At 42.8% G+C, this 16,188-nt stretch overlaps 1 protein-coding gene across 2 annotated transcripts in view; it reads left to right on the forward strand.

The window, feature by feature from the left end:
* Nucleotides 1-16,188, forward strand: part of ANO6 (anoctamin 6) — a 187,159-nt gene that overhangs the window by 155,023 nt on the left and 15,948 nt on the right. For both annotated transcript variants that reach the window (XM_040642359.1, XM_040642360.1), the window contains 4 exons: nucleotides 2,868-3,093; nucleotides 4,143-4,312; nucleotides 4,512-4,609; nucleotides 10,879-11,009. In XM_040642359.1, coding sequence (XP_040498293.1) covers nucleotides 2,868-3,093; nucleotides 4,143-4,312; nucleotides 4,512-4,609; nucleotides 10,879-11,009 — 625 coding nt within the window. The remainder of the gene's footprint in view (nucleotides 1-2,867; nucleotides 3,094-4,142; nucleotides 4,313-4,511; nucleotides 4,610-10,878; nucleotides 11,010-16,188) is intronic.

Raw genomic sequence — 16,188 nt, forward strand, 5'->3', positions numbered from 1 at the left:
AATTATGCCTACATATAAATAGTACATCCATTTATTTTATTTTTTATTTATTTTGATAGGAACCATTCAATTATAGGTGATGGAAAATCAGTCTCCAGCTGGTTTAAACAACAACAACAAAATGAGGGTGGGTGGCATTTATTGGTTCCCGTAACTAAAAATCCAAGGTCTGAGGTATGCCTTCCATGAAGGATAGATAACTGCAGCCCAGATGAGATCATGGGGTGTATATTTTGTTCTGCCTTCATTCTGTGTCCAGTGGTTTCCCCCCTTGGTGATTGTAGGCACTACCTTATGGTCTCAAGATGGCTGCAGGATTCCAGATCTCACATCACATGCAAGCCAACAGAGGTTTCTGTTAGCAGCTTCTTCTGACAGAGCAAGCTTCTCTTTCCCATAGACACTAGTGGATCTCTTCTCACATCCCACTGGCTCTTACTTAGTTATTTGTCAGTCCTTGAACCAGTTGCTGAGGCCAACAGGATGAGATACCTATTTGTCTCAAACCAGTCAGGATATACCTGCAAAGCCGAGGGAGCAGGGGGACAATCCAGCCCAAACCATAGGACTGAAAATTAAGGAGAGGTTATTCCCCCAAAGCAAAATCCGGGTCTGCTTCTAAGACTGGGAACAGATCCAAGGCAGCAAAAGCAACCAGTGTCCACCATGGAGTAATTTCAAATGTTCTGTAATCATAAAGTTATAATCAGAAAAGGTTCATAAGGAGCTTGAGAATGAAAATCCTCCTGTGAAGAAATATTGAACTATCAAGTGCCCTGAAGAAGTATGGAAACATATCAAGTTTGTAAAAGCTCTGAAATGAGTTAGAATTCATTTCCTAACCCATGTAGGAGGCAGTGCCATGTAGATGCTTGACTCTGGAGTCTCCGAATATCTCAGTTCTTTCAGTTACTAGTTGCTTAATTTGGGTCAAAATCTTATTCTCTGTGGGGGTTTTTTCCACTGTTAAGGATACCATACTACCTATCTCACAGGACTGTTGTTGAGGATTTTAAAAATACTATGTGTGAAGGGGCGCCTGGGTGGCACAGCGGTTAAGCATCTGCCTTCGGCTCAGGGCGTGATCCCGGCGTTATGGGATCGAGCCCCACATCAGGCTCCTCCGCTATGAGCCTGCTTCTTCCTCTCCCACTCCCCCTGCTTGTGTTCCCTCTCTCGCTGGCTGTCTCTCTCTCTGTCGAATAAATAAATAAAATCTTAAAAAAAAAAAATACTATGTGTGCTGAGGTGAAGAGTAAGCATTTAAAGAATCTCAACTATTATAATTAAAAAATTATTATGGAGATTTTAAAAAAATATATGCAGTTTAAATGGCCTACATTTGTTATGCACAGAGAGGAAGGCTGGGTACATCTTCGCTAATACGTTTTTCTCGGCCTTGGCTAATTTTCACATGTACTCACACACACAAACATGTCATTCCTTTCACAAGTATTAAGGCCTAACTGTGAAGGGAAGGAGATAATGAGAGAGATTAGAAGAGGAAATATCATGCCTTCTCTACAACCTGATGGCTTTAAAAGTAAGAAAAACATCTTGTTAACACTTCAGCCGCCATATTCACAGCTACCATTTATATGATACTTTTCCTGTGTGTGGGCCTTAATGTTCTAAGTGTTTTTATCTGGAGTAACTCATTAAATCCTCACAACAATCCTATAAGTTAGTTTCCATTAGGATCCCTCACTATAGGGGCAAAGAAATTGAAGCCCCAAAGGTTAAGTAATTTGCACAAGGTGCCACAGTGTGAGCAGAGCTGGGATTCAAATGCAGGAACCTGGCTCCAGGAGCCCACCTGTAACCCCTCTGGTTACTGCTCTCCACAGGTGAAAACCCGCCTCCCTCTGTTGCTGCAAATAACATGACATGCTTTGCTTGGCCCTGAAATGCACATTCTTTGTAGCTTTTCTCCCTGGTAACAGTCATCACGAGCAGTCAGACACATCGAATGCATGGTTTGGAGTAAGTCCAAGAAAGTAGATGTAGGGAAAACAATTTAAAAGGGGGACCTTCAGTGTGCATTATTCAGGGGCCAGAGAAAACCTGCCTAGTGAGGAAATGACACCCTACCGCCCACGTACAAATTGGGCTTCAGGTGCGCCCCCACTGACACGGCGTCTGTGCAGTCAAAAATACGGCAGATGAGTGAAATGCATCTTGTGCAAATGCAGGAATGAATAACTGCCAACTTCAGATCTTAGATCTAAAGGGTGAAAAGTGTGTGAAACTTTCATCAGCTGAGACCTGCTATCCTTTCCAAATTCCCTCCAGGCACGTCTGCAGCCTCCCTGGTCCTGTTCAGAATCTCACCTCGTGGCAGGTGACTAAGACAGAAGCTAGCACCTACTGACCCTTGAACCAGTGCTAGGTTCTCTGTTGGAAGGAAACATATCCCCTTAATGGACTGTAACTGAGCAAAAACGTTAATGAATACCGTAAAGAACGCCGTGATTGTGAGAGAGAGGTGTCCGCTGGTTCTGCTCTTCCACTTCTCCTCATCTGAAGATTTTTTTTTTTTTTTAATCTTCTTTTTTAGAGCCGGTTGGTGTTTGGAGACAAACTGCATAGAAAGTACGGACTTCCCATGTGCTGCTCCGTCCCTGTGCAGTTTCTCCCATTGCTCACATTTTCCCTCGGTGAATACACTCTCTTTTGACCTTCATCATTCCTGTCCCTTTTTTTTTTTTTTTTTGAAATTTAACATGCTTGATTTCCACCTCTCTCGTGGTCGTTGTGTGAGAGCCCCATCACTTCCCACATGCACCTTGTCCGTTCACACAGGGGGTTCATTTTTAAGTGTAAAACTTCTAGTGAATCTCATGTTGCTGTGTTCATTTTGCTTCCAGATCCTATTGATCATTGCCTCCGTTATTGGGATCATTGTCTACAGGCTGTCAGTGTTCATTGTATTTTCTACCAAACTTCCCGAGACCTTGAATGGGACAGTCTCAATCCAGAAGTACCTGACTCCGCAGACAGCCACGTCTATCACAGCTTCCCTCATCAGCTTTGTCATCATCATGATTCTCAACATCATATATGAAAAAGTTGCCATCATGATTACTAATTTTGGTAACGTCCTATTATAGCTTAGGTCATTTGTAAGACATTTTTAGAGCCCAGTGAAAAATAGAGTCTGTCTCTCTTAGGCATTTCAATTTTAGCATGTTACAACTTTTAGAAAATTTCAAGTGTAAACATATTTTTTCTAACCTGTGTGGGAAATGAATTAGCTACAGCTTTGCATTCACAAAGGGGACAAAGCAAAGACAATCATTATAATGTCCAAGCTCTGTGTAAACAGATCAGTGCTGAATAATATTTTCAATTACGTTAGATCACGTACCCTATTGTTGAAAGTAAATAGTCTCTTTATTGCAAATAAGTGGAATAGGGTCATGGTTCCAGTGGCAAATATGCTCCTCTTTTGCTGAGAGGACAAGTAATCACACTGTTGCATGGCTTCCCCCCATGCTGTTCGTATTAATACCGTTCTGTTCTCATCAACTCCGGCTTTTGTAATAAATGTCTCTCTCTCTCTCTGGCTTGTATCCCAGGCAGCTGGTTAGTGGTCAGAGCTAAGCGCTCCCCACATGCTGCATATGCCTGGGTCATTCTCCAAACGGTCTGCTCAGCGGTCATCTTCTGAAAATGATCAGACTGCTTTAAATTTCTAAACTAGAAGGATGACCTGTTTTGTCTTCTCCAAATGCTTGTAACAAGTTCCCCCTTGTTTTGTTACAACAGCCCTACCTTATCGCAGTTCAGGAAGACAAGAGAGTATCATTTAGCAGTCTGTTCAAAAATAATTTTTTTGTCCACTCAGACCTGAGAGAGGACAGCCTTGTCCATTCGGTAACACTGGGCTCATAAATTTTAAGGAATCCTTGACTATTCTGTGGGGGATATTGTATTCTTGGCGGAAGGGGGAGGGGGGACTCATAACGATGTGTAAATTTGGAATTATCACAGTAGCTATATTAAGGAATTCAAAACAGCTTAAACAGAAACAGTGTGAATTGTATTTTTTTTTTAAAACATGTTAACTCATGTATCAGTGTCTTTGATGAGGGTCTCAAAGCTGTTCACAATTTTAAAATCTTACCTTTATTTAACTCCAGAACTCCCGAGGACCCAGACTGATTATGAGAACAGCCTGACCATGAAGATGTTCTTATTCCAGTTTGTCAACTACTATTCTTCGTGCTTCTACATCGCATTCTTTAAGGGCAAATTTGTAGGCTATCCGGGAGACCCAGTCTATTGGCTGGGAAAGTACAGAAATGAAGAGGTACGAACTTAGAATTGGGTTCTCTTGACAATTTAAGCTGCTTCGTGTTTTCTCCCGGGTGCCCAATGAAGAGTTTCTTCACTGTATATTCTTGAGATTCTCTTAGCCTCCCCGGAGTAAATATCAGCAAAAAATAATGACTCAATTTCATGTTAGACCCATCTAGAATTTAAATGGGATTTTCTTTGTAATATTCCAGTGTGACCCAGGTGGCTGTCTCCTCGAACTGACGACACAGCTGACAATAATCATGGGAGGCAAAGCAATCTGGAATAACATACAAGAGGTGTTACTTCCGTGAGTATGAAGTTGTGTAATCTTGGGGCTGTGACTGGGGGGAGAACAGCCTACCCATCCAAAGCATTTGCCTGTGTGTTCCCGCAGGTGCATGCCCACCTCTACAACGGAGTAAACTCTATTAAAGGTCTCCAGACAAGATGGTCCACCCAACAGTGTAAATGAATCCAGTGTTTAATAATTATGTTGCAAAGAAAAAAAACCTATTTAACTTGAATCCCATCTGCTACAGTTTATGCCTATTAGCCCATTGTTGGTAGCAGACTGATCCTAGTTCTTGGAGAGATGACCTTTGTTGGGGCTGTGAACTGAGTATTTCCCCAACTTGTCACAACTTCCTCCTCCCTTATAGTATGCTTTAAAAATCAACAGTAGTAATTTGTTGAGTTCCTAGTATGTGCCAGTCACTGTATTAAGTGCTTGATAGATCTTTCTCATTTAATCTTTCAGACAATCCTTATTTTTATCTCGCATTTTTATGCAAATGAAGATTCTGTGGCTTAAAGCAGTTAAATGATTTACCCATATTCCCATTATCCATAAGAGGCTACCATGAGATTCAAATTCAAGATCCCAGGACTCCAAATCCATGTGATTTCAACAAGAGAAGTTCTCTTGCAGTCCTAAGGCACAAGATTACGTAATGTTTTAAGAGATAATCATCTAAAATAATAACCACAAATGTTTTGACTTGCTGTTCTTTCNCTAAAAAATGAGGGCAACAGATGTTAGCCAAGGTCACACTGTCCTTTTAAATCTTCACTTAAGCCCTATCCTGTATCAAAGTGAACAGTCCAGTGCTATCTCAATTTCTGCACACTTTCAGCATGCTTATTATAATTCTTTTTTATTGCTGCTGAACAGATTACCACCAACCTAACGGTAATGGGAAGACAATGAAAAAAACACACAAAACAACAGAGATTTAAGATCTTATAGTTCCAGAAGTCACAAGTGTGACACATATTTCAGTGGGCTACAGTTAAGGTGTTGGCAGGCGCCATGTTCCTTTCAGAAGCCTCTAGGATGAATCTGTTTCTTTGCCTTTTCTAGCTGCTAGGAGTTGTCCACATTTCTTGGCTTATGGCTTCTATTCTCATCTCAAAGCCAGTGGTGTGGCTGTGCGTCTGACTCTTCTGTAGTCACGTCCCCTCAGCTCGCTCCCCCCTCCCTCCCTCCCTCCCTCTCTCTTCCACTTTGACTGACTCTGGTGATTATATTTAGGCCCACCTGGATGATCCAGGAAAATCTATCTTAATGTCAGCTGATTTGCAACCTTCATTCCCCCTTACCGTGTAACTTAACATATTCGTATGTTCTGGGGAGTGGGACGTGGACATCTGTTGGGGGACCATTTTTCTGACTACCCCACATACCTTTTCAAGATAATTTCTGGCTCTGAATTCCTGTTCTCATAAAACTTTTGATGTCTCTTCTGTCTTACCTCCCACATCTATACCTTCTGCTTATGCCAACCCAAATGCCAGTTGTGGCCCCTCTCCTCAGTGTCCTCCAAAACCACTCACACAAGCAGCTTTTACTGACATTTGGGACATGGAGCCAGAAATCCAAACAACTTTAATTTTGAAATAAAAAATCCCCATCTTATAAAAGTCTTTCTTCCCACTATTTAACTGGATTTTTCCCCCATCACCCTTCTTTGTAGGTTCCCGGCTCTGCTGCCTGTCTTCCCCCCACGACATCGTACCTCCCTCTCTCTCTTTCTCCTCCCTCCCCTAACTTCTCCTCTCTCTTCCCTATTACCAAGTTCCTGTTCATTCTTTGTGGAGCATTCAACCTCTTTTTTTTTTTTTTCCTGTCTTTGTAGAGCAGAAACCTCTGCGTTTCAATGTGTCCTTCCATGTTTCTTCACCAGGCTTCATCCTCCACTTTCAATGTAAACCATCAGGGTCTATCTCTAAGTGTCTCTAAGACACTCCTCTTTCCCCTCAGCTCTCTCCTCACCTCTCCCCCACCTCGTAAAAAATGGATTCTGGTCTTAGCTGTAAAATTAACATTTTGGGGCCTTACTAGGCAGCAAACAACCCTTATCTTCACTGAGTTCGTATTCAGTTTTTCCAAATGTATAACAGGTCATGCACAAATATTGGGTTTCTGTATGAAAATAAATACCTCAAATAAAGGAAAGGCTTAACTCGGATTAGTAAAAAGCAGTTTTCTGAAGGAAGTAGGCTAGTTATTTAAACTGAATTTTGATGACTAATTGGTTGTCAGTGAGCTATTTTCTGATTCTAAAAAATAGTGGCTGTTGGGAAGGACGGGTAACGTATGTTTCCTAAACTGGTACTGAGAAATTCGTGTGAAATGAAACTTGTTCACATGAAATACTTACAAATAAAGGATGTGCATAGTGTCTATGGTCTGTTTATACCTGCACTTCAAGTGAGGCCATTGTTGCAGATCTTAGTGAGCTAAGCTTTTTGTTCGGATATTTCTACTCCTGGCCTAAAATACTTAAGGGCAGTACGTTTTGAATTATCTTCTTGTCCGAAAATCGGGAATGCTAAATTTTAGCCCCTTGAGAGAGTGACTCGGGCTCTTCTCCTCACTCTTCATTGTGGATAGGTGCCACTTTCCCTCTTACTGTTCCCACACAAAGTGAAAGATACAGCAGTTACTCTTGCTGCCCAAAACTACCCCCACCCCAAAAATATACAGGAGGGGAGAGAAAAGCCGAGTAAGTCAGTAGCTGTTTTCACACCATTTAAATATGTCAAAAGTTACATAGTGAAATGAATGTCCCCATAAACTTGCCTTCTTCCACCCCCCACACCACTTGAGGTCCTTGGTGAGGATTCCTGGAGCATATGAAGAAGGCTCTCTGGAGCTGTGACCCCGGTTCCCTTGGGGGTCCCACTGGCACCTAAGTCAGTACCTAGGAGTTAGCAGGCACTCACCAGCACCAGTCGAGTGAACGAGTGACCCATAGCCTTCAAATACGTAACAGCAGCAAAGTAACACAGTTGTTCGTTGGACCCAGAGAAGAAGCTCAGAGCCGTCTGGCCATCCCAGCCTCACTTAGTATTTTGGTATTTGAGGCAAACCCAGGAATTTTATTCTGTGCTTGACAAAAGGCTAATACAATTGCTGTATTAAGCCACTAACTCTGGAGAAATTTTTATGATAAAATGTTAGGGAAAATAATTGTAGTTAAATATCGAGAATACCAATAGCGTTGTTCTTTGGTGTTTAGATAACGGATGGCTGTAATGTTCATCCGTGATATGTTTTCTGTAGTTTTCACAATGGGTATGCACTCCTTAAAATAAAGAAAGTAAACTATTATAAGAGAAAATATCCCTTCTCAAGATCTGATTTGTACCAAAGACGTACAATAAGAGAACCCTAAATAGAGCTATCCCTCACTATCCACACTGACCCTTTACTTTCAGGAACAGTAAAGTAGATTCAGATAGTGAAGGATGCATGTATTCAGAATTAGCAAGTGGGAATACTGTGGGATATCCTTAAGGAGAAATGGCAATTATCTGTAGCATGTGGGTTGCATATGATAATGAAGGAACAAAGAGAAAATGAGGTGTCAAGTGCTTTACACCATGCTTTACATGTAATAAGGACTTAGGGAAGGGTAACTTTTTACAGTGCTGTTCTGTTATTGCTAGTATGCATGGTAAATTCCTAAGAAAACTATTTTGTAACCCCTGCTAGAGGGAGGAAGCTTCCAACTGTGGCCAGGGGAAGACGTGTCTGGTATCAGTATTTTTAAAAAGTTCTCTAGGTGATTCTCATGTGCAGTCAAGACTGATATCTCTGCACTAGATTCATAACCCACTAGAAAACCTAAAAGACCAAGGACAGTGATGGATGGATGACAGCCCAAGATTTCCTACTGCAGATAAGTGGTTCAACTCAGGAAGACTGAACAAGAGGTTCAGAGTCTGTAGCTCAGAAAAGAAAGCTAGTCAGAAAGACTTCTTTTTTAAATATCTATCTATCTATCTATCTATCTATCTATCTATCTATATATTTTTTAAGATTTTATTTATTTGACAGAAAAAAAACACAAGTAGGGGGAGCAGGCGGAAAGGGAGAAGCAGGCTCCCCACTGAGCAGGGAGTCCAATGCGGGGCTTAATCCCAGCACCCTGAGATCATGACCCGAGCCGAAGGCAGACGCCCAATGACCGAGCCCCCCAGGCACCCCAGAAAGACTTCTAATATGACCTGTTACAGGTGAGGGAAGACAGTACAGTATAAGTGGGGAACGCTAGAGAAGCTGGTCATGCAATTGGTTGCCAGGACAGAAGTTTCGTCCTCAGTCCAAATTGTAATGGATTTGGAGCCCCGAGAGTAGAAGAATGCTTCTCTGGGGCATGGCGAGGATTCCGTCAAGAGGCTGAGGCTGGAAGTCTGAAGTAGAGCAAAAAACCCCACCAAAATAAGACAATAGAAACGAGGAATCTCGAGTTTGGGTGTCAGGAAGGGTGATGGATGATGCCACCTGTGTCGCAAGGCCCCTGTCATGTTCCCAGCCTCGCCTGAGACTTGACTGATTACAGAGCTTTGGGTTGGGGACAGGAAGTAGCACTAGCCGCATCCAGGTCATTCTAGGTGCTGACGTGAGATCCACTGATCCAGACAGCATTGTGTCCCTAAGCCAAGATTCCAAGTCACTGAGGCTGCGTTTACCATCGGCCTCAGCCAGTCAGCCGCTGTGGGTCAGGAGAAAATCCTGGGAAGGGGGTTTTGATGTGTTAGGAAATGTGCTAAGTACTTGATCTGTTCGGAATCGTTTAATCCTGACAGAAACCTTGGGCAGTACAGGTTTTATCACCCTAGCTTATCTGAATTTGACCGAAGTCGGATAGTTAAGCAATGAAGTGTGGATTCGGATTCAGGGGTGTCTGAGCCCGTGTCCCCTCTACTTTCCACAGCGTCCTGCTGTGTTCCTAATGTCACAGAAAAGAAAGAAGTGGGGAAGATGGTGAAGCCTGGGGCATGTTCTGTTGTGGAGTGGGTTCCTCCTCGTGAACCTGGGGGAGTGGTGGGTAAAGAAACCAGTCGCCCTGGGACACCTAGCACGCGACAGGCTGTTAGTAATTCATCTCTCCGTGCGGGGGTGCGTGTGCGGCATCCAGAGTTGTCTTTACAGTGGGGTGAAGGCTTCTCATTACCCGAATTGGAAGATCTGTCTGAGCGTGTTGTTGAATCATCCAAAGCTCAGCCCAGATGTTTGTATTTGAAGTTTTGCTGCTGTGCTGCTAAGGTGAGCTCCGCAAGGAAACCGCACGCCAGCTGTTGCTCGCGGGGACAGCGGTTCTTTAGGCTACAGGTGCACACTTCGTTTCACTGCCAGCTTCAGTTTCTTTTCAGGAAAAATCGCCATGGAGGGGGGATACGTTAATCTGGGGGGCTTAAGAAAGAAAATAACCTCAGAGATAGCAGACCACTCCGTGGGGCCGGTGTCCTACAGAGCAGAGCTGGCTGGGAACAGCCCGCACTCTGCTCTGTGACTTTGAGGAGGCATTTTTGCTTCTCAGGTCCTTCATTTATTCAGCTTAAAATAGGGTCTTGGACCTGTTTCGTCTAAAATGAAAATATATCCCCTTCCTCTCAGAAACTTTCAATGGCTCCCGGCTTCCCCCAGAGTAAAAAATGCCCAAATCCTCACAGTGGTCTCTTAGGCTCCCCAACGCTCAAAACCACCAGAGGAGTTTCTTGTTAGCCCAGGACCCCACCAGGCTCCCTGCTGCTCCCGCCTCTGGGGCTCTGTAGTCCCTGCTTCCTCTGCCTCCTTCATATTTTTATTCAAATGTCACTCTTCCTGAGCTCGTCCCTTTCACCGCCCCTCTCCCCCTACCGCAAATGCGAACAATTTCAATTCCTTGTTCTGCCTCATTCTTCTCTGTGGCATGCTCACCGGTTCACATACCATATCTGTATTTTATTTTCTCTGGTGATTTCATACTGGAAAGACCATTTTGGATAATAGCAGCCAAATGGGCGGGGCGGGTGGAAAGTAAAGTTAATCAAATGAGAGAAAGGATTTCTAAAAATTAACTGCCATATGAAAAGGAGCTGGGTGAAAAAAACGGTAGCAGTTACAATTTTAATAGCTGGTACATCTAGTGCTGTTTTTCAAAATATTTGGGGGTAGGGAGGCAGAAAGAAAGTGAAATTTAGCATGAAAACAAGCAATTAATTTCTTGGGAGGACTGTGTGTTTAGCTTGAGATATCTGCAAAATAATCTGATAATATTCTAATGTATAGTTTGATCTTTTCGGCAGCTGGGTCAAGAACCTAATTGGACGATGTCGCACAGTGTCCAGTGCAGAAAAAATAAGCCCACGATGGGAACAAGACTACCACCTGCAGCTCATGGGCAAACTGGGATTGTTTTATGAGTATCTTGAAATGAGTAAGTCCTTAATGAAGTTTTAGGTGACATAAATTATATTGGAACATGTTTGGGATCCCAAATAATTACCTGGCGTATTGAAATGGAAAAAAAAAAAAAAAAACAACACACGTTTTTCTCCACTAGATAAAAGTACACAATTAGGCTTTCAAATAAGGTGACTGTGTGTATCTTTGCCCGTAGTTTTTGTGCAGAGCTAAAGGTTTATTACTAAGCAACGAGATGGAATATTCACTGAAGTACGTCGTCACCACTCGCCGTGCACTCTACCCATGCTGTCTGAGAATGAACTCAGAACTATTATTAGAGGTGATTCAGCTTGGGCTGGAGTCCACACAGGCACAGCTGTTGGCCGATACACTTCTGAATGAGTCATTTAATCAAGCCTGGACCGAAAGCCTGTAGGAGCACGCTGTTTCCAGGCAGGAAAGATCACAGGGTTCCCCCTTTCACACCTCCCACCTGCTTTTGACAGTGTATCTATTTCTTCTGGCCCAGCACTTCTGCATGGTTCCCTGAGTGACCTCATGACTAGTCACTGGCTTGAACTTAGAACTAACATGTTGCTGGTTTAGAATTGAGATTTAGGACAGGTCCCTTCTTTCATGAATGCCTTTGTCCATTTGTGCAGTATTTGTTTGGGCTCTGTTCCTCTTCCATTGGACTTGATTCTGAGCTCTTGGGTGCCTTTAAATGGACACAACTCAAAACTTTATTTTCAGAGGAAACACTGTCTTTTCTATTATGCATGACACACTTGTATCTGATAGAAGGCTCACTATTTACATGTTTTGTATCTGTGCCCTTTCAGCTAACCATGGCACTGAATTACAATTTTTTTAAGCTTAGGAGAATAGAAAAGGAGGCACAACATTTTTGGTTGACAGGTCTTGCTATTTATGCTAGGGGTTTGTGTGTTTGCAAAGATACCCCTTTGTGGTTCCTGTTTACAAGTCTGCAGATAGAGGATGGGTTTATTAAATCACGTTCTATATATAAAATAATTGCTTTTAAAAATATACATTAGACATGGAAACACATCTGCTTCCTTCTATGAGTGAAAGGTTCATCTTGTAGCTTCTTCAGTCAACAATACTTTGCAGCCTGGAGTTTGATTTGAATTTCATTTTTGCTTTTAATGTTATGTTTCGTGACCAGGTTCGATTAAGGGTATAGCTTCAGTACATAATGTAGAAGCTATATTTATTTATTTATTCTGTTTATTTTCAAAAGGACTGCAAGGCAATTACTTCTGACTCCAAAATGAGTCATAACTGTAAATATTTCTTATTGGAGCTATTATCAGCATTAATAACAACATTCTGGGGCAGAATATCATTTGTTATTTTAGCACCAAACACATACCTTGGAAAAAAAGAGTTATTTTTCTGTAGTTGACTAGTCCAATAAATAGTGTCACAAGAAGAAGTTATCGGAAAAAGTTGTGCTTTGGGGAGAAGTTGGCATGACTTTTAGAGTTTCATAGTCTCATTAAAATTGTTGCCAACAAAATAATTCGGCCTCTTCCTAACCTACAAGAAAGGTTGGAATAACAACTGTTAAAGACAGGTTTTTTTTTTTTTTTAGATTATTAAATTGTTTTCCTATTATCTAATATCTCATGAATTAGAAAAATTAATCCATTTTTGAGAGTAGGCAGTCTGATCTGTATTCAACACCAGAGCGAAATCTACTTTTTGTTTTTTTACTTCGTGAGAGACAGAATTGCCAAGTGCCTTTTGAAGTATTTTCATTCCTCTAAAATAAATATAGAGTGCCTCTGGTGATGGTCTGGCCACCACAGCTCCCTCCTTCTGGTTTTCCCCAGATTCATGAGTGACACCACCATCTACCTTTTTAATTTTGCCTTCTAGCTGTGGAAGGGAACCAGCTTCTGGCAGACGATGCTGGAACCTTATACCCAGCCACCAGCTCTGTTCCCCTCTGCCCGATGGAGGGGACTAGAACTCCCCTCGGCCTGAAACACCCTTGTCTTCTCTCCCTGAGGGACTCCGGCCAAGCCTCAGCAGTAACCCTCAACTTTTCGCACAGATCTGCTGCTCTTTTCTCTAGGCATTAACAGCACTTGATGGCATCTGGCTGTGTGCACGCCTGTCCCTACCTACCCCCAGACTGATTCCCCCCAAGGTGGCTACCAGACCTTTGCATCTTTCAGCACTCAGCTAGAGCACCGCTGTCTGGACCTGGTACTCATAAATGTTTAAGTGACCTGAGCTTGGAGTTTCAACACACATACAGTTGTTAGTTGAGTTTGTGTTAACATTGCCCCCACCATCCTGGTGAAGTTCTTTATGGCAGGTTGTTGGGGTTTCAGTTTTGAGTGAAATTTCTATTTATTTATGTCCACCATCCTTGGAGATTAAGAAAGTAACCCTGGTGTGTTAGCCAGAATTGCCTCCCCAGGTGTCCATTCCTAACTTCTGAGAGTTCAGACACAGGATGTAGAGAAAGAGCCTGTCAGTCGAAAATCCGGAAGCCATAAGATGACATTTTGTACTTCTAGCGCTGCAAGCATAGACACTAGTCTTTTGAGAACTTAGTGATGGCTTCCCAGGGGGCAGGCGTCACAGATTAAATGCAGTAAAGTGACAGAGTGGACCCTGTTTTTCTCTGGCCCTGCCTCTTCTACCCTTGTTAACTTGACCTCACTGTCTTCCATCTCCAAGCTAATTTTTAAAAGGATCTATTAAAACAAGGACCTTCATATATTATTTTCTCTATTTAATTTACTATAATTAATATCAACACTTCTTCAGCATCTTCTCGTGCCCACCCCTTTTCCTGTCTCTCCAGTACTAACCCCATGTAAGCACCCCCTACACTGTCCAGGACTCAGGCCTGGCTTCCGCCACTCCCTCATCACTACTGTTTCTGCCCACTGACGTTTCCTCATCTTTGCAGGCTTCCTATCTCTTTACTCATTCACTCATTCATCCACTAAACATTTAGAGAGCACCTGCTGTGCCAAACACTGTATCGACTGGTGGTGATACCGAGATAAGTAAGACAGGGTAGGGTGCCTGCCCTCACAGAGCCAAGGAAGGGGTAGTGAATACCTGGTGGATTGTGAAGGAGGTGAATGAAGATCAGACTTCCTAGAGCAGGTGATATTTGAACTAGATTTTGAAGGATGGATGGAAGTTGTCTACCTAAAGTAATTGTAAAGGGAATAGACATTTCATACAGAGAGGTAGACACATTTAAAAGTACCAGGGCATGAAACAGCTTGGCCAGTTCAAAGAGTGGCAGGTAAACAAAGTATGGTGAGAACAAAGCATCCGTAGGTGGGAATATCAGGTAAGCAGGGCTATGTCATAATGGGTCTTGCATGCTTGGCCAGGGAACTAGAACTTACCCCCCCCATTTTTTTTTTTAAGGTTTTTTATTTATTTATTTGTCAGAGAGGGAGAGCACAAACGGGGAGGGGCAGGCAGAGGGAGAGGCAGGCTCCCCACTGAGCAAGGAGCCCAATGTGGAGCTCGATCCCAGGACTCTGGGATCATGACCTGAGCTGAAGGCAGACGCTTAACTGACTGAGCCACCCAGGCGTCCCTAGAACTTACCCTTAATGAACTTATCCTTACCCACCAGAATATTTGTAAGCAAGAGAATCATATGTTTATGCTGAAAAAGATCAGATCATTCTGCTGCAGAATGGAAGGTATTTGGAAGGAAAAGGGTATTTTGGGAGGCTACACCAGGTTACCCACCCAATTGGGTAATCCCCACACCTAAATCGAGGCGGTAGGCATAGGAATGGGGATCAGGGAGACAGATATGGTAAGTGTTAAAGAGATAACTAGACTAGCGGGTGAAGAATAGAATTGTTGAGATAATTTCCAGGAGATTGAGTATGCAGGTGGAATATGAGGAGAAGAGCTGGTTTCAAGAAAATGGTTAGGCATTGGATATTTGGAGTGTGAGGGAGGGGGTCTGTGGGACGTGTCCGTAGAAACATCCATGAGAAAGTTGGATCCACCAGGAGCTGGAGGAGCAGTGGGGAGGCCATGGAAGTGACTCAGGCATTCCAGGCACAGAACTGATGAGGCCCTGGGGAAAGGGGCATTTAAAGGGGAAATGGGGCAGGAGATCCACGAAGAGAAGGAAGAATAGCAGAACAGTTGGAAGAAATGTAGCAGAGGGTTGTGTTAACATAGAAGCTGAGAGGGTGATAGTTACTTCGGAGGGACTTGAACAGTGACCGAGAGGAGCATGATGCAAAATACGCCGGCAGGGTGGGGAAGCGAGCGCCCAAGCCCGCACTTCATTGCTGGACAGCGCGGAAAGGTAGAAGCCACACTCTGTGGCTAGGAAGCATTTAAAAAACATCGTGTGCACACTCACGTGTGTGTATGCACACACACACACACACACACACACACAACCCTACCTTGGCTTTTTAAAATTATTTAAGTAAAACAAAAACCAAGGGGGAAAGGATATGTTTGGCCGTGTGATCCAGCACATAAGGACTGAAAATGTGCGCTGGCTTGGGAACAGGCCGTCACTGCAAAGTGAGCGCAGGGAGGGCCTGGCAGGAGGTCGGTCTCTGAGGAAGGAGGGAGTGGTGGAGAGATAGTCAGTTGAGGTACGTCTTCCAGAAACTTGACTGCAAAGTGAAGAAGAAAGCAGAGAGAGTGTTAGCAATACGAGGTCATGAAAAAAATTTAGGCAAGGATTGTTTTTGTTTTTTGCCTTGCAGAATCCATAGGTCTTTTTTGTGTTCTTCATTTCAAAAGTTTAGAAAGTTCTTCTCGACCATTAAAACAGGTTATACCATGTTGGTTTTTCTGGTACATTATTTTTTAATTAATCCATCTGTAATTTGTTTTGGAGTCAAAAGCGGGGACTCCATACCAGTTTTTCCAGTGGTGTAGCTAATTGCTCTAATACTTAAAATGACTGATTTGAAGTATCACTTTTTATAATATAGTAAAATCCCATGAATATCTGTATCTATTCTAATTCATACTATGAATGCACTAGTTCTAAACTATTTTAGTTGCCATTGCGTAATAATACACATTAGCATCTCTTAGAGCTGGTCCCATCTCAGCCTGTCAGTTCAAGCACCCTCTTCAATATCTGACTTGTGTAGATTACTTGAAAAGCTTTAGCATCACCTTTCAGCTTTTTTTTCTAAAAAGTCTATTGGAGA

This window comes from Ursus maritimus, unplaced genomic scaffold, assembly GCF_017311325.1.
Source record: "Ursus maritimus isolate PB19 unplaced genomic scaffold, ASM1731132v1 scaffold_26, whole genome shotgun sequence".
Lineage (NCBI taxonomy): Eukaryota > Metazoa > Chordata > Mammalia > Carnivora > Ursidae > Ursus > Ursus maritimus.